The sequence below is a fragment of the Ylistrum balloti genome, unplaced genomic scaffold, assembly GCF_031769215.1.
Source record: "Ylistrum balloti isolate Yb309-2 unplaced genomic scaffold, AGI_CSIRO_Ybal_v1 Utg370280, whole genome shotgun sequence".
In the NCBI taxonomy this organism is placed as follows: Eukaryota; Metazoa; Mollusca; class Bivalvia; order Pectinida; family Pectinidae; genus Ylistrum; species Ylistrum balloti.
This window is the reverse complement of record NW_026782215.1, coordinates 442,500-460,828: the sequence shown is the minus strand read 5'-3', so window position 1 is coordinate 460,828 and position 18,329 is coordinate 442,500. Positions and strand designations below refer to the sequence as shown.

Sequence of the window (18,329 nt, the reverse complement as noted above, 5' to 3'; positions counted from 1 at the left end):
CGACAGAATAGACAAGATGAACAACTCCACTGTTTTTCGTCGATTATAAAACTAAATGATAAATATTTTAAACGTTTTAACATGTTATCTGATTCGTTATTGGATACTCATCGAGTCAGCTTGCACAAGATAACCGTATGTCAACAACCCTAGCCCACCGGGCTCTCCAATGCTGTCCGACATTTACTATTAGGTCTGTTACATCATACTTTGGCACAGGGTACAGTGTAATACCCAGAGATTAACACTTAATATGTACCGTACTGTATAGACTCAAATTCTCGTTTAATTCTCGTAGATTATGAAATTGACTTTTACAAACAGTAAAGACTGAATAATTAATCCAAACATTGTTCCTTGTGTTGATGAAGCTGTTAACTATGATAATGACCAGTTCCAAGTGTATCAAGCCATTCGACCAGCTGGTCTGCTGGTTTTAATGTAACACGTACCCTGCATCAACACATATATGTGCCCTTTAATGTCTACATCTGACCACCTGGTCTTTACAAATGGAAGCTATTTGATCCCACAGAGTAAAATTAAGAGTATAGCTGTAGTGCTTTAGATAAGGGACCTGTTGCTGTACCCTGATGTGATGTTGATTTAGGGGCAGTTGCAGGAGGCGTGGAAGGGTCCTCCCTTCCAATTTGTAACAGGTCTTCAGATTACATATGTTGGTCCCTTTGTAGTGGGTCAGAGAGCCCAGGCTCAGTGTATCATGCTGAAAGATGGGTAAATGATAGTCATGTGAAAGTTGATACTATTTTTGTTGAATTTTAATTTTGTCTTGTGCACTTCAGGTCATAGACCTACCTAGCAGCTAAACCAAAGACTGAGATATCAAAACAAACAGGTGAAACTACTGGCATGTCCTGATTACGGTTTGATTTAAACCATTGAAATCAAAGTCACATGGAATAAACTGTTTTGAAGAGGTTGATCATAGAATTATGTAGGTAAGGTGCAGATTTAGTAAGTTAATGACCCCCCCCCCCAAAAAAAAATAAAGAAAAAATGGTCAGAATTTTAATTGACACTTGACATCTCCCTTGCCTGTATTATAAGACTGTTTATGTTAAATGACAGTATGTGTCCTAGTGTCTGAAGTTTCCAAGGTTTTAAATTCATGGTCAGATTTCAGAAGTGCAAGTTACCTTGTCAGGTGTGAATGGAAACAGACATATAGCAGGCCTCTAGATAGGTGACCATTTGGTAAGAGAGCAACATCCTTGAATCTCTTGATTATACCAGGGGTTGACCTGGAAATGTTGATAAGCATTTGGTCTAAATTCCATTCTGTTTCATTCCACTAAATCAATATTATGTGTTGACTAGATAGTTTTGTGTTGATAATGAGATGTTACGATGACAAGGTGATTTAGTTGAAAATATACACAAAATAAATCTAATTATTATATTATCAGGACTACAAGATTACACTGTGGTTGTATTCAAGACTTTTTTTAGAACTGGCATTATGAACGACAGTCAGTATAAGCATTTATAATCATAGGACCATTTTCTGGTAATAAACAACATTGGGGGAGATTTGTGATTATACTGTAGCAACAGGTCTCTGATAAGGTGGCTGGTAACTTTGACAAGATAAGAAAGGGGGTGGTATTGGTGCAGTTTCCATGGTGTCCAGTGAATGGGAGGGGCTTTCTCAAATTCCCAATACAAGGGGGTGGAGCTTAAAATGCCCCCATACCCAATCAACATCGTGGTAATATAGACAGCTGACAGCTTACTCTGACTTGTTTATGACTAATTACATTTAAAGACTAGAAGTATGTACTGTTTCTGTAGCCAGATAATTGAATATTTAATGAGTTAGATAGAAAAAAATTGATGTATAAAGACCTATATTAAGATGTTGTCATAAAGGGCTAGATTATAACACTTTAAATCACATGGTTGTTGTTTTCATAAGTTTGTATACAATGATAATTACATCTATTTCTTTCATCAGTTGTAATGTTCTGATGATGATTATTTTTTGTAACCTGGTGTTTATCCTGTCCATAGCCAGAATATTGGAAACATCTCCATTGGTGTATAGCTAATTCTACCTACATGTACTTGTACCATGTGCTTGCTTGTTACAGTCTACATCAACAGATATGGTGATCATGTCTGACATATTTCTCCAGGAAGACATCAACCACGTGCTACGAAACAAGTTTGTGGTGATCATTGGAGACTCTAGTGGGTGAAAGTTTAAGGTTTTTTTTTGTTAAACTATAGTTTACAGAAGACCAAAATTATCATTCATTTTGATAACATTAATATTGATGTGAAAGGATAATAAAGATGTAATCATCATATCTTCATGGACTTAATTCAAGAAGTCAAGATGTAGGTTGTTTTTGTTAGCTACGAAAGAACCCTTTTAATATTTTTATATGTTTGTCTCTTTTAATATTTTGTTGAAATAACAGGGGGAGGAGCACAGCCATTTACCTCATTTATGAATTGATAGTTCCATACAATTATGATTATTTACGTTCGTCTATTTCATAAAAGTGGGATTAATTTACTTGAGGTGAAGCATTGTATTTAAGATTGCTTAAGATATATTTTTCAAAATTGAAACATTAATTGAACCATAGAATAGAAGTTCTTGTAACACAACTGGTAGAAGATTAGAGTGTGATGTTTCAATGACTACATGGTCACCTTCATTAAACAAATGACCCTTTCGGAGGGTATTAGCACTGACATACATAGTTGAAACAGTCTCCGCAGTTTTTCTGTATAGTGCAATGGTGGAAACAAAAAGAAATCAACTATTGTAAACATGAAATCTGAAAAAATTCTGAAACATTCACATTCACTGTTGTAGTTTACTCTAAAACAATTCTCATCATTATTCATCATTATTGGTAGTGTCTCTGGAACACATAGCGATATGCCGTTATGAATTCAAAGGCTCCCTTGTAATGTCATATGACAAACTGTGCTTGAATTTCACTTGGTTTGAAATGCTTTTGTGAAATAGTGTGCATGTAAAATATTTTATTGAATCTTTACAGAATTATTGTTGAATTTTTGCATTTAGCAATTGATATATGAATACCCCCTGGTAGATGTGAAATATTTTAAAAATATTTGTTTGTTTTGTTGCTATGGTATAAGAAAAACTGACACAATAGGCTGTTACATGATTGTAGTTTTTAAGCCGACCAACTGAACATTTTGGTTATTTTTGTGTCTGTAAAGTTTGAAATTAATAAAAGTGCAAAAGTATTTTAATTAATAAAAATTGGTTATATGTATAGATTGTTTGTCAATTTGTTTAGGTTATCCATTGATAAGTATTATTGAACTTAGATAAACTTAAATTTCAACTCTGCCAGTTATTCTATTTACTGAAGTTAAATTATAGTCATCCCCCATGTACCTTATTTGTATAAATAAGGCAAAATCGCAAAAAGAAAAAGGTGAAAAGAATGCAGTGTGTTTTTAATGACAGTGTTTTTCAGCTCATTGTGGTCAAATCCCATCAAGAAAAAAGTCAAGTCCTGTTACTTCTAAATATTTTATTGTAATTCACCTTGACACCAGTATCACCAGGTTGTCAGATTACAGATTACACATTCAGAATGCATCACACAAGCTATTTATCAGCCTATCACAACTTAATTATAACTGATAAGGTGTATTGTGACACTGGAACAAAGCTGCTGAAATAACACAATTTAGAGAAAAAAAATGAAATAAGATTTCCTAGATGACCTAGAAAGTGAATATGTGAACTTCGAAAGGTCACTGCCAATATGTGATGGTTCTAGGTTCATTTTGGAGTTCAGAGAGTTAATTAAAAATTTTAGGTGGGAAAAAATGCTGGCCTCGAACAATTAATGAAAACATATTTTCCAAGGTCATTAGTTGTGACCTTTGGTGAAAGGAGAAAATTGTCAAATAGTATCCAAATTTTATAGTGTTTAATTTTTGTCCTGTAAAATAGACGAATAAAAAAAATAGAGTCCTGATTATTTGAAAGATGATACTGTCTATCCTTGTTGATAGGTCGTGTAAAGCTGTCGATCATTTAGCTATTTACACTTTGACTATTGGAAGTGAGTATTGAGTATTGGAAGTTAAAAAAACAATGGCCTTAAGGGGACATAGGATACTGTTTTGAACTTTTTTTGAAGCACAAATTGAACATTGCAAAATACTGAATGAAACTATTCTTAACTAAAAAAAAACCATATCTTTCCTGTTATTTCCTCATTTATTAAGTATGAATTGACTTTGAATATCATTGTGTGTGCTTTGAATAAAAATATTGAAGCACATTGATTGCAAAATATTTCTTCGAAAATAAAAATGAAAGCAAAACAAATCAAGTGAGCATAACTGTGCAAAAGGGTCAGTGAGCTAGTTTGTCACTATATCTTGCCTAATCTTGTTATTTCAGCATTAGTTTACTGTTAAAATCTAAAAACTGTGTAAGGAAATCTGGATCAAAAGAAAAAACTACAGTGATCCATCACATCACCAACATTTGTGTATAATCAAATTACACACAATTTCATTTTAATGATGTTGGTTCAACACAGACTGGTTATGATACAAATTGTTGTCTCTTCCACTCCTTAACATCTGAAATAGAACCAGAATTCATGGTGAACTCACAAGTAGTGTTTTATTTACAGTTCAGAGAGCAATATACAAAGATCTTGTTCTTCTCCTTCAAAGAAACAGATACTTGAGTGATGCCCAGCTTAGGTCAAAGGTGAGAATGGGTGGAATATGTTATTATAAATATATGTTTTGTAGTAGAATTTAGGATGGATTTAGTAGTTACTAGTAAAAAAAAAATGTGGACAAGGGGGAAGAACTCGATTCGACAACAAAATCAACAAATTTGTTTTATCATTGAAATAATTTCTGACTGGTTAAAAAAAATTTTTAAGTACTCAAATAGCAGTAAGTGTCACCATCATTATTTAATTATTTGAGTTTTACAATTTTAGGGAGAGTTTTCCTTTGTGAATGATGAGTTGATTGAAGGCGGAAAGAAAGGTAAAATGTGTAATGGGAAAGGTTACAGAGAGGTGAGACAGTTTCAGACAGACTACCACCTGGTACGCTTCTACTTTGTCACACGATGTTACAACACATACATGGAATCTGTCCTCTCTGACTTGTCTCATGACCCAAAGCCCGATCTTGTCATCATGAATTCCTGCCTTTGGGACATAAGTCGGTGAGGATTCCCAATTTGCTTTTACACACTGGAGCAAATTATTCAAGATCTAATAAAAAGTCAATATCAAGTGTAGATTGACACACTGATAATCAAAGCGAAATGAAAGTGTTATGTGAAAATTTGTTTTAAAATACCAGAAAAGAAGGGTTATCAGTAAAAAAAAAGTTGTGAAAAAAAGTGCAAGGGGTCCAATTAAATGACTTTAGGTAAATGAAAAAGATTGAGAGATGTATGTCACTTCACTACTGTTTGATGGAACATTTTCATGTTTTCTTGGTCCAACAACAATTTTGTCAAGGCTTGTATGCATATTTTGCCCTTCACTGTAATTACAGTCTTTACTCATTTCATAACTATCAGACATTTGAGTATTTAAGAATGAAACCTCCATGAATTTAATTATAACATTCTTGAGTTATTATAGCTGTTGTATATCTTTGTTCCTATTGTTATTGCTTTTACCACTTCTCCTCAATTTCTTATGATTAATTAAAACCAATGTACCAAAACTTGTATCTTCAGAAAAACAGTATTAGCGTTTAGTTGTAGCATATCATTTGAAACACAAATTTGTAGGAAATTTAATAAATTGTGTAAATATGAAGTGTATTTGAGGATATGTAAATATGTTAATTGTTTTACCAGGTATGGAGTGTCTGCAGTAGAGCAGTACAAGAAGAATCTAGAGCGCCTCTTCACCAGGTTTGAAGAGACTCTCCCCAAAGAGTGTATGGTAATATGGAATACCACCTTGCCCATATCCAAGAATGCAAAGGGGGGCTTTCTTGTACCAGAGGTGGAATTCATGAACAGTACTTTGAGGCTAGACATCCTTGAAGCCAATTTCTACGTTCGACAGATAGCAGTTGCACACAACATGGATGTCCTTGATCTACACTACTTTCTGCGTCACCAACTGCACCGCCGTGCTGAAGATGGCATTCACTGGGACATGACTGCTCACCGCCGCATGACAAATCTTATCATGACACATGTGTGTGAGGCTTGGCGAGAACAGCTCCCTGGTAGAGTGAACCAAAACAAGAATGACAGTAAACATTTGACAAGGACCTTGGGTCTAGACAGGGGGAATCAGATAGACAACAGGCGTTATGACAACACAAGAAAAGAAAATGGAAGAAATGGTGGTCACAGAGGTGAAAACTTTCACCCTGACAACCGCAATACTGATGAGCAGAGTTTCAGAGAAAATCATTGGAATGGGAACTTCACCAATTTCTCCATCACCAGGAACAACAATACTGCCCAGAATACATACCAAGATTATTTGGATGAAATCTGCAACAACAATAACAACTACCATAATGCCCGAGTTTCCTATGAACCAAATGCCAGGTCTAGTTTTCCTCCTGTTGATCATAGACCTAGAGCATGCAGTCCTGCCAATGTGCTACACACATTCAAACAGATGGCATCAGGTGACTACCAATGGAAACCTTACCAACAGAATACATATCAGCCATTGAGTCGAAGCAATCCGCACTACCGACAGATGCAGCGAGAAAATCCGTACAGCAATCGCTCAGTTAAGGTGGGACACACCTGGTCATCACATTGGTAGAACACTGTGATTTCACTTCATTAAAAGCTAGCAAAGTAGCTTAAATGCTTTTGATATAGATTTAGTTCAGATGTGTACAAGCTCACGGTATCCACCATTGAATGACACAGTTAATATTTTTTAAGATTTTAGTGCATAGTTTACCTATTTAAAGATAATTTCTCGAATCCAAGTTGTGTATTTCTGATGTTATGGTATTATTTCACATATGTACTAGACAATTATAATTGATATGTTTTGCCTGTTACATGGTTGTGTGTTGTGTGATATATCTGTGTATTGTGTATGATATTGATGTGTGGTGTCTGTTACATGGTTGTGTGTTGTGTGATATATCTGTGTATTGTGTATAATATTGATGTGTTGTGTCTGTTACATGGTTGTGTGTTGTGCGAGATATTTGTGTATTGTGTACAATATTGATGTGTTTCACCTGTAACATGGTTGTGTATTGTGTACATTATTGATGTGTTGTCTGTAACATGGTTGTGTATTGTGTACATTATTGATGTGTTGTCTGTTACATGGTTGTGTATTGTGTATAATATTGATGTGTTGTCTGTTACATGATTGTGTGTTGTGTGATATATTTGTGTATTGTGTTTTATGTTGATGTTTTGTATGTTACGTGGTTTTGTTGTGTGATATATTTTTGTATTGTGTATAATATTGATGTGTTGCCTGTTACATGGTTGTGTATTGTGTGATATATTTGTGTGTTGTGTATGATATTGATGTGTTTCGCCTGTTACATGGTTGTGATGTGTGACATATTTGTGTGTTGTATATAATATTGATGTGTTGTGTCTGTTACATGGTTATTGTGTCGCCTGCAGAGCTGGCGGACACTTGGGGATCACTTTGTCCATCGTCAAAATGAAATTTAGTTTCTTGTTGGAAGGGTACAGATTAAGTTTGATTTCCAGCTGTCTGTGACCCTTCTTGGCAGAGTAATGCCCCTTTGAATTTAGAAAATTCTCTGGGAATATTGTTTTTTTTACTTTCTTTAGTTATGCTTTGAGTTATAGAAATGAAATTTGGTATATGGCTTCTTGTTGGAAGGATACAGATTAGTTTTGATTCTTGGATGTCTGTGACCCTTTTTTGCAGTTATGCCTCTTCAAAAATTCTTTGAGAATATGGTTTTTTGTACAATTCTTTGGGAATATTGTTTTCTGGAATTTTCATGATTATGCTTCGAGAATATGAGCTCTTGGTCAAAGTTACGCACCGAGGTCGCTTCTTGGCAGTCTGTAACCCTTCTTGGCAGTTACATGTTCCTTTGAACTTGGAAAATTTCTCAGGAATATTGCTTTGCACAGTTTTCCCTTTATGCTTCAAGTTATAGAAATAAAATTTGGTATTACAACTGTCTGGTTGAACGTTGCACATCCAGTTCGATTTCTGGGTGAATGTGACACTTTATGCAGGCGACACATACAGTTCCGAGGAACTCTTGTTGTTGTGTGATATATTTGTGTGTTGTGTGTATAATATTGATGTGTTGTCCGTCACATGGTTGCATGTTGTGCGATTATATTACTGTGTTGTGTGTATGATATTGATGTGTTTTGTCTGTCACACGGCTTTGTGTTGTGCAATATACTGGTGTGTTGTGTATGATATTAATGTGTTGTTTCTGTTATAATGTTGTGTATTGTATGATACATTGATGTGTTGTGTTTGAAATGGATGTGTTGTATTGTCACATGGCTTTGTGTTGTGTGATACATTGATGTGTTGTGTTTGAAATGGATGTGTTGTATTGTCACATGGCTTTGTGTTGTGATACATTGACATGTTGTGTTTGAAACGGATGTGTTGTATTGTCACATGGCTTTTTGTTGTGTGATACATTGATGTGTTGTGTTTGAAATGGATGTGTTGTATTGTCACGTGGCTTTGTGTTGTGTGATACATTGATGTGTTGTGTTTGAAATGGATGTATTGTATTGTCACGTGGCTTTGTGTTGTGTGATACATTGATGTGTTGTGTTTGAAATGGATGTGTTGTATTGTCACGTGGCTTTGTGTTGTGTGATACATTGATGTGTTGTGTTTGAAATGGATGTGTTGTATTGTCACGTGGCTTTGTGTTGTGTGATACATTGATGTGTTGTGTTTGAAATGGATGTGTTGTATTGACACATGGCTTTGTGTTGTGTGATACATTGATGTGTTGTGTTTGAAATGGATGTGTTGTATTGTCACATGTCTTTTTGTTGTGTGATACATTGATGTGTTGTGTTTGAAATGGATGTGTTGTATTGTCACATGGCTTTGTGTTGTGTGATACATTGATGTGTTGTGTTTGAAATGGATGTGTTGTATTGTCACATGGCTTTGTGTTGTGTGATACATTGATGTGTTGTTTGAAATGGATGTATTGTATTGACACATGGCTTTGTGTTGTGTGATACATTGATGTGTTGTGTTTGAAATGGATGTGTTGTATTGACACATGGCTTTGTGTTGTGTGATACATTGATGTGTTGTGTTTGAAATGGATGTGTTGTATTGTCACATGTCTTTTTGTTGTGTGATACATTGATGTGTTGTGTTTGAAATGGATGTGTTGTATTGTCACATGGCTTTGTGTTGTGTGATACATTGATGTGTTGTGTTTGAAATGGATGTGTTGTATTGTCACATGGCTTTGTGTTGTGTGATACATTGATGTGTTGTTTGAAATGGATGTATTGTATTGACACATGGCTTTGTGTTGTGTGATACATTGATGTGTTGTGTTTGAAATGGATGTATTGTATTGACACATGGCTTTGTGTTGTGTGATACATTGATGTGTTGTGTTTGAAATGGATGTATTGTATTGACACATGGCTTTGTGTTGTGTGATACATTGATGTGTTGTTTGAAATGGATGTGTTGTATTGACACATGGCTTTGTGTTGTGTGATACATTGATGTGTTGTGTTTGAAATGGATGTGTTGTATTGACACATGGCTTTGTGTTGTGTGATACATTGATGTGTTGTGTTTGAAATGGATGTGTTGTATTGACACATGGCTTTCTGTTATGATACATTGATGTGTATCGTCAGATATTTTGAGGTGTAGTGTAAAATGGTGATGTGTTGGTAAATAACTGGTAGTGTTATCTAGTGCTTTAATTAAGTATTTTTAAATTTTCCATTCCAGTGACTTTTCTTTACAGTTAGAACTTTTTTGTTTGATCATTAGATGACAATAAATTTATATATTTTTATAACTTTTATCAATAACATTGTTCATAAGTCACTCATATAGGTTTTGTAAACTTGTTTCCAAACAGTTTTGGTGTAAACAATGAGTGCAGTATATTGACTTTTGGAGACATAATTGTATGACTTAACAAATTAGGAAGAGATAGATTTCTCTGTAAATTTTGATATTAACTGTTATGATACAACATCTATTTTAATTATGTTTTTAGATGTATGTTTTGAGTTTTGTTCTGCTTATACCTACATCGAAATATTCTCATTTTTATTATTATTATTAATATTCTTACATTTTGACAAATAGGTTTTGGTGATGGCTCTAAGCAATAAGCCAAATTGGATAATTCTCAGAATCTGCAGTAAAATATTATTTTTAGAGTATGTATTTTATTTGTTACGAATTCTCAAAAAAAAAAAAAAAGCCATTGTCAAAACAGATACCTTGAAATCAATACTTATGAAGAAATAATAGTTTAATTTGTATGTTTATGGAAATCACATTGATCAACCTTGTAGCTACAAGCTTTTGGTGAAACCAACAGAAACAATGTTTTCAGTATTACGCGATTGAATTCCAACTTTATCACTTCAGTGCTGCATTTACTAGATTTCTCTCCCTTCCCCTCATGATCATGTACTGTTGATGTTTTATCGTTAAAAGTATATGATTGACTATTCTGGGATGTATCTCCATATGCAAAGAGTTTCACTGTATGCGAGTATTAATAAGATCTGAAGACATGAAGGCAAGAATACACGACACTGATTATAGACACGGTTAAACAACATTGATGAAGGTCGATGACTCTGAAACCCTTGGCGTAAACAAGGAGCGAGTTGGGCTGAAATAACTAGTACTTTATTGTTTATATATCTGTACTTTTCTTTCATTTTAATAAAAATGTGTTCTGGATGTTTTTAATCTTGTTTTTTAGAACTAATCTCTTGGAAGAAATGTTAGATTTACGTCTTCCTTTAGCTAAAAGTACCAAAGTTCGTTACCTTTTCCTTAACTTTAGATTGGATGCATAATATGTGTAACATTTTTTAAAAATAGAATTACCTTAACTGTTGGAAATGATAGAAGCACTGCTATATCTCCTCTTAGATTGAATTGCTATTTGATGGTTATGGTGAAAATCAATACTCTATATTTAATTGACAGTTAAATGTTCGATATATTTGCTTTGCCAGCCAACAGAAATAACTATTTGTCTAGCCTTCAGACATGCATTCTGGTTTGTCTTCTGCCCATAGTTTTTTTCCATGCCACTAACATTTAATACAGCATTTGGGAAAAAGAAAATGAGAAATTGTGTAGTAAGATTTAGATATCAAACAGCACACAATATTTTCTTATATTAGCCTTTTAAATCAAGTATTCTCTATGAATTCTGGTGATAATTTCGCATGTGTACACTCGCAAGAAAGGATTCGTCAACTCATTTTCTGTTGAAATGAAATATATTGTGCAGTCATTGATGGTATCTAGAAATTAAAGGTGTGATTGGTCTATATTTTGACAGAAATAAACATTTAGATATTGTTGAAATTTGATGCAAATAATATATACAGAGTTAATTGGAAGGAGTAAGCCTCTAGCACTGCACAGAATATTTTGGGTATATCAGGCAGTGCCAGGCTTTTAATAGTGTAAATGGTAAAGGCATTGAAGACCCAAGAATGACTTCAATATACACCTATTGAAATGAACCCAAGATATATGGGTACGTCATGTTAATTTATTAATTCACCTCATCCATGGTGGATGTGTTTCTACCACTTTTGTAAACATATCTCATAAATGAACATAGTAAAAAAAAAATTTAAAATGGATCAATAAAAATGCAAGTTTTCTATAAAAAGTATATTATAGATAACCTCATCCCCAGGAAGAAATGTGACACGCCTTAAGATGCTTCCATTCATGAAGAGAATTTGATTCTACCATATATAGGTGTTGAGAAGAAGGTTTTTATAACAGAAGTCAATTTAAACAAATTTGGCCCCACCTATCAGCACCTGGAGGTCTGTCAGGATCAACATGTGCATACCTTCAAACTTTTATCCTTTACTCATAATTCATAACAAAGGTTGAAATATTTCCAGTGGAAATCTAAAAATTGGGCGCAGAAATCTATTTTTCTTATAATAACTTTAGTAAAATTTACCCCCCTACTCACCAGGAAATGCGAGACCCTGGAGCTTTGAAATTCATAACTTTGGTAAGCACCTTAAAAAGCTTCCAACCATGAAGAGCATTTTCTACCATAACTGGGCGTTGAGAAGAAGATTTTGAAATCCGAGTAAATTTAAGTCCCGCCCATTAGCCCCTGTGGGTCAGACAGGATCAATATGGGCATACCACCAAGCCATCATCCTTTGCTTGTAATTCTAACAAAGTTTAAAATATTTACAATGGAAATTTAACAAATTTTTCCTATGTATGCAACAGTAAATTTTACCCCCTCCCCACAGGGGAAATGTGAGACCTTGGGGCCATGAAATTCCCAATTTTCCATAAAGAACATTTGATTCAACAATATCTAGGTGTTAAGTTAAAGATTTCTGAAATTTCATTCATTTTGACCCTTTGGACCTTGTCTCTCGGGCATCTTCATAATACAGGCCCATTATTGGCACCCTGGGCCTTTTGTTTATTGAGAAGTTCTTTAAATATTCTAACAAATTTGGCCCCTGTGACCAGCATCATACAGGCCCAACATCAGCAACCAGTGCCTTTTGGTTACTGTCAAGAAATGGTTTAAAGATTTTTACATATTTGACCCTATGACCTTGAAAATAAGTCAAGGTCATTCACTTTAATGAGATTTGTAGTTCTTTGTCCCATCAGGCTACAGGTTCAATATTAGCACCCTGGGCCTTTTGGTTAATGAGAAGCAGTTATTAAAGCATTTTTTAAAACATATTTGATCCCTGTGAAATTGAAATTAGGTCAAGGACATTCATTTCAACAAACTTGGTAGCCATTCATCTCATCATGCTACAGGCAAAATATCAGCATCCTGGGCCTTTTTGGTTATTGGTAAAAGTAATTTGAATGGAAAGCAAAACAGGATGGCTTTAGATCATCCTGACTTGAAGAGTAATACTTTCTTTTTTTATAATTTTAACTTCATATATCTAAAATTTGCACAAGAATGAATATTAATGATAATCAGCATCTTTATTATGCATAGTATAAACACAAGAAAATATACAGGTACCAATGCTCGATTATGAAAAATTAAAGTTGAGCATTCCATCAGATAAAGTTAAATGATCAGTTAACTGATTATATCAGATCAGTAATAAACAGAACTTGAAACTTTGTCTCAACAATATAACTACTGACCGAGCATTAAATTACAAACTTATTTCAGTGATCTTAAGTTAGAAATGTAACAAAAGGCCAAATGTTTGAAAGATTGAATTTTTTAATAAAGGTCAATACCTACATGTATTTCATTGCAGTACAGTCATTAATATGTTGGTTGCATTTGGTCATCAGTAACTATATTGTAAATTATTCTGATCAAGAAAATATTATTTCAAGATTTTATTTACACCTGATCAATATGTCAGTGAACACATTCAATACATAATAATTTTAACAGATTATCAATAGCAAACAACTTGTATAATCAATTCCCTCAAAAGCATCTTTATATAAATATTCACACAATTAGCCATACTCCAGTCATAATTATTGTAGTCCTGTAAGCATGCAAGTTACACATTCTATTTCTCGGACCTTAAATAAGTTAATCTTTGATATATCTTGTTATCTTTCAAGGCTTGTTTGTGATAAAACAGGATAATTTTCACCCTAAGTCATGTGAACATTACCTAAATTATCGAAACTGCAATTAATCTCATATTCATCAAATCACTGATAAAAGACATGAAAGATTTTCATCATAGAAAATGTTATAATATTCATCTGCATTCATAGCAAAAATAAATATTTATGAATATCCATATAACATGACTAATATCAGTATCCTCAGAAACCTTGAAAAATTGTAAGCACCCATACAAACTAATAAACATCACTTCAAATTGAGAATATTCACGACATTACAAAAAGCATGACTACACATAATTAAGCATGATAAGCAATGTAGAAAATAATTGTTCCATCAGTATCCATAGCAATAATCAGCATAATTAATTCAGGACAGTCAAAAGCATTACCTTGTAAACAAACCATGAATTAATCAGACAATCACAAAAAATCAGTATATGAACAGAATATACAAATACATACTGACCAGTGCCTTCTGACATCATACTGACCAGTACCTAATGACATCATAGTGGTGGAAATCATTTGAACTAGCTCTTTTCCCTCTCAATAAAAAAAAGAGGCCCAAGTGCCTTCACATAATTCAAATCTAAACTGTGTATAACATTAACTGCTGTCCTATGCTAAGGCTATCCAAGTTTGAATGAAAAGAAATGACACTCAAAAATTGAATTTTTCTATATAAACTCTTCCATCCAAGAACAATAAAACATCTTTGAAATTTCAGTCACTTTGACCCATTTTCTGTCCTGACCATCGGTCTATGAGGGTGTGCTGAGGTCAGTATGTGCATCTCATTGTCACCTTAACCTGATAATTCTAAGTTTAAACTATCTTGAATAGAATATAAACTAATTATGTTAAAAACATTCCTATATATACTAAAGTAAATTCTACCCCCAAACTGCAGAGAGAAATACATGACCCTACGGTCATGAAATTCAGAATTTTGACAAAACATCTGGACGCTTTCTCATCCATGAAGGGTATTGATTCCATCATACCTGGGATTTGAGAAGAAGATTTTTGAAGTTTCAATCAATCTGACCCTTTTTGGTCCTGCTCCTCAGGCCCTCAAGGGGTTGGGGACCATATAATTTACACTTTTGGTGTCAAAAATGTTAAAAGTTTACATTGTACAATGCACAATGCATGACTCCCGACTATAGGGGATCGCAACAGGTCACCATGAGACTTTGTCACAGGTGATCTAAAAAAAGAAAGATCAAAAAAAAAAAAAAAAAAAAACCCAACCAAAGATCTTATCAAGACTAAAGAACTGATCACACTTATTAATCAGTAGTCATTAAAACATGCATAAGTATCCATGGAAACATATGAGTACCAAACAGTGACCATAGAAACTAATGAATATATTATTCATTTCAAAAAGAAAACATAGGAGTATGAATGATCTGTACCAAGTTAAAACACAAGTACATTAATCATCACTCCAAGAACCTGAGTAATGTAAGAACCAATCCATAATGAAGTGTTGTACAACATTTCCTGTAATATTGAGGGTTCTTATTCAACAATTAACCAAATCTACCGCAAGTATGAATTCTTCCAACAACTAACGGAAAAAGCGAATATTTGGAACCCAACCTCCTCTTAATCCTGCCATTGCCTGCGGATGACATCTTTTTCTCTGGTGATAGGGGGCGCTGCGATACATGTGCCTCTGAAGAATCATCTGATGTCTGGGTGGACGATAGTTTTGTCCAACATAAGGCTGCCAATCATATGATTCAATATTTTCACACAAATTTAAACTGTTAGTTTTGAAATGAACACCACTGGCCATTTGTTCTTGATCAGAAAGATGATTATCCTGGAAGTTGAAGCAATTCTCTTGCTCGTCTTCTGCAAAGTTGAGTTTGTTCATCTCAGAAATTCTCAGTGGAAAATTGCTGTCAGAGAGTTTTTGCTCATAGTTCATAATATAATCGCTATGTTGGATACAACCATAGTCAGTTTTCCTAATGGGTCCACCATACCGCTCTTCAATACTTTTCATGCTTTCATATTGAAATTGTCTGAAGTTAATCTGTTCTGCAATACCTTGCGCTGAAGGAGCAACAGACATATGCATATCTTGAGGATGACCCCTCAGAAGGTCAGGTACAACTTTTGTGTTATGTAACTGTATTCCGAAATTGAGAGGACTCCCATCTCCAATCAGGTTTTGATTACTGCAGTTTCTGTAATATTGCTTCCGACAGACTGTATGAGAATGAGTAACCTTATTGTTTTCTGTTTGATTGGGAAACTTTTCACCCAAAGCCTCTGTAATATGGGACAGAAGCAAATTGGTGATTCTACGATGGGCTGTCATATCCCAATGAATCCCATCCTCTGCCCGACGGTGTAAGTGGTATCGCAGAAAGTGGTGTAAATCAATCACATCAAGACCATGAGAGGCTACAATCTGACGCGCGACAAAGTTGGCTTCCAATATCTCCAGTTGTAGAGAGTTCATCATATGTTCTACCTCAGGAACAATAAAGCCACCCTTGGCATTTCTTGACACAGGCAAAGTGGTGTTCCACAGACACAAACATTTCTCTGTCAAACAGTCCTTCATGCAGATGCATAGTTTCTCAAGATTTGCCTTGTAGGCACTCACGTAGTTATCACCATACCTGAACAAGAGATACTATAATTCACTTTCATTTCAGTCTACCTATTAAAATATTAAAAAATAGTGAAAATCTATAACTGAACACACAAATACTACAATTCTTTCGAAAAGAATTCCGTTTAGGATTGTTTACTATTGTTGTTAGAATGTGATATATCAAAGTACAAGGACAAGATAAAATGGACTTTAAGATAACCCCTTTTTAAATCCAGATTTTCAACTTTGAAGTTTTATTTTTGATAAATCTCATTCTGATATTAACGATGGAATTCTCTTTTAAGCAACCCCAGATCTGATTAAAAAACAGACTCAACAAAGCATTATTCTAGTTTTATAAAGTAAACTTTCTAGGTTTCAAAATTCAGGTCTTTAGCATCAGTGATGAATCCTAAAATGATTAAACAGATGTTACAAGAAAATATCTTAGCTATTACATATCCTGCACATTACAATGCATTTAAGTTAGCATCTTTCTTTGATGAACTAACAGAAGCTGTTAAATATGACATTTGACCCTTTAAATCAATCAGCAACCACCTGAATTACACAAGAGGTAAAAAATTACTTGTTGCTATTGGGTAAATATGAATCTGTTGAAGGGTTACCAAGCTATGACAATGATTCAGAAGAGGAAATGACTGATAGGTGTGGGTAACACTAGATGTCCCCACCATAAAACGGCAGAGGCATAAAAATAACAGAAAGGGGCTCACCTGGAAATGTCCCATAGGCACGAGTTGACGATCACCACATCAGGCCGTGGCTCTTCCTTCAGTTCAGTAAATATAGAATTGACATAGTTGTTAAAACAGCGAGTGACAAAGTAAAATCGTACTAAGTGGTAGTCAGTTTTATATTGGCGTACTTCACGATAGTGAATGCCATTGTTCATCCCGCCTTTCTTACCCCCCAGTAGTAACTGGTCTGCAGCAAAATTCATTTCACCCTGCAACAAAATATATTCATTATTAGAAGGAAATAAAGCATTAAAAAGTTTCCCAAAGAAATATTAATCTGATGACTTCAATACAATTTTGATGTACAGGTCATGTACATATTTAAGCTATATAATAAAATTTCTGGACATAGAAGTTACATATACATGTATAAGATAATGTCAATTGCAGTGAAATTCTCTCAGATTATACCTTTGCACGAAGTTGACGATCATTAAGGTAGCTGTTTTTCTGTAGTAACAACACTAAATCCTTGTAGATTGACCTTTGAACTGTATTGAAATGAAAAAAAAACCATAATGAAAAATGATTATATACACTTTAAGAACAGTGAAGAAAGTCAAATCTCAAAACAATTTGCAAGTTTTGCAGGAAGGAAGGTAAGAATTTTTTTACCATGGTGACCTTCATAAAATAACCGGCTAAAGGTTATGTTTTAAGAAACAATCAGATTATCGAGAAAGTTTATAAAAAAATAAAATTAAATAGTAGTTACAAAAGGATTAAACATTAAAACATGTTACTTAGATTGATAATTTTCTGTGTGAACAACCGTATGATATTCCACTAACCTGAGGACCCAATCATAACGACAAACTTGTTCTTCAGGATGGCATAAGCATCTTTACTCTGAAAGATGTCCGACATCATGAAAATCCAAGAATTCTGAAAATTATTGGAAAAATTATCAAGATGATGTTTTTTTGTGAAGCAATGACACTCAATGCTAGATTACTGTATCTATCATGTAATAAGACCAGGGGGCAAACCCCATTTAACTACAAAAAGGCTTGTATCACTCACCTGGCTTTACTTGGCTTCAGGAATACTAAAGGAATTTCTAACTATTCAACTATTTGACACAAAACATATTTATTTTCCTACTAGACTCAA

General features: G+C 34.1%; 2 protein-coding genes across 2 annotated transcripts; one reads left to right on the top strand and one right to left on the bottom strand.

Annotated features, from left to right (window-relative positions):
- Positions 1-2,126: 2,126 nt before the first annotated feature.
- Positions 2,127-6,886, top strand: LOC132552826 (PC-esterase domain-containing protein 1A-like). Its single transcript, XM_060217018.1, has 4 exons — positions 2,127-2,211; positions 4,668-4,747; positions 4,989-5,221; positions 5,870-6,886. Exons 1-4 carry the CDS (start codon positions 2,127-2,129, stop codon positions 6,804-6,806), a joined length of 1,335 nt encoding a protein of 444 aa, XP_060073001.1. The 3' UTR covers positions 6,807-6,886.
- Positions 6,887-15,393: 8,507 nt separating this feature from the next.
- Positions 15,394-18,086, bottom strand: LOC132552827 (PC-esterase domain-containing protein 1A-like). Its single transcript, XM_060217019.1, has 4 exons — positions 18,008-18,086; positions 17,628-17,707; positions 17,193-17,425; positions 15,394-16,480 (listed from the first exon to the last, which is right to left on the bottom strand). Exons 1-4 carry the CDS (start codon positions 18,084-18,086, stop codon positions 15,412-15,414), a joined length of 1,461 nt encoding a protein of 486 aa, XP_060073002.1. The 3' UTR covers positions 15,394-15,411.
- Positions 18,087-18,329: the final 243 nt, after the last annotated feature.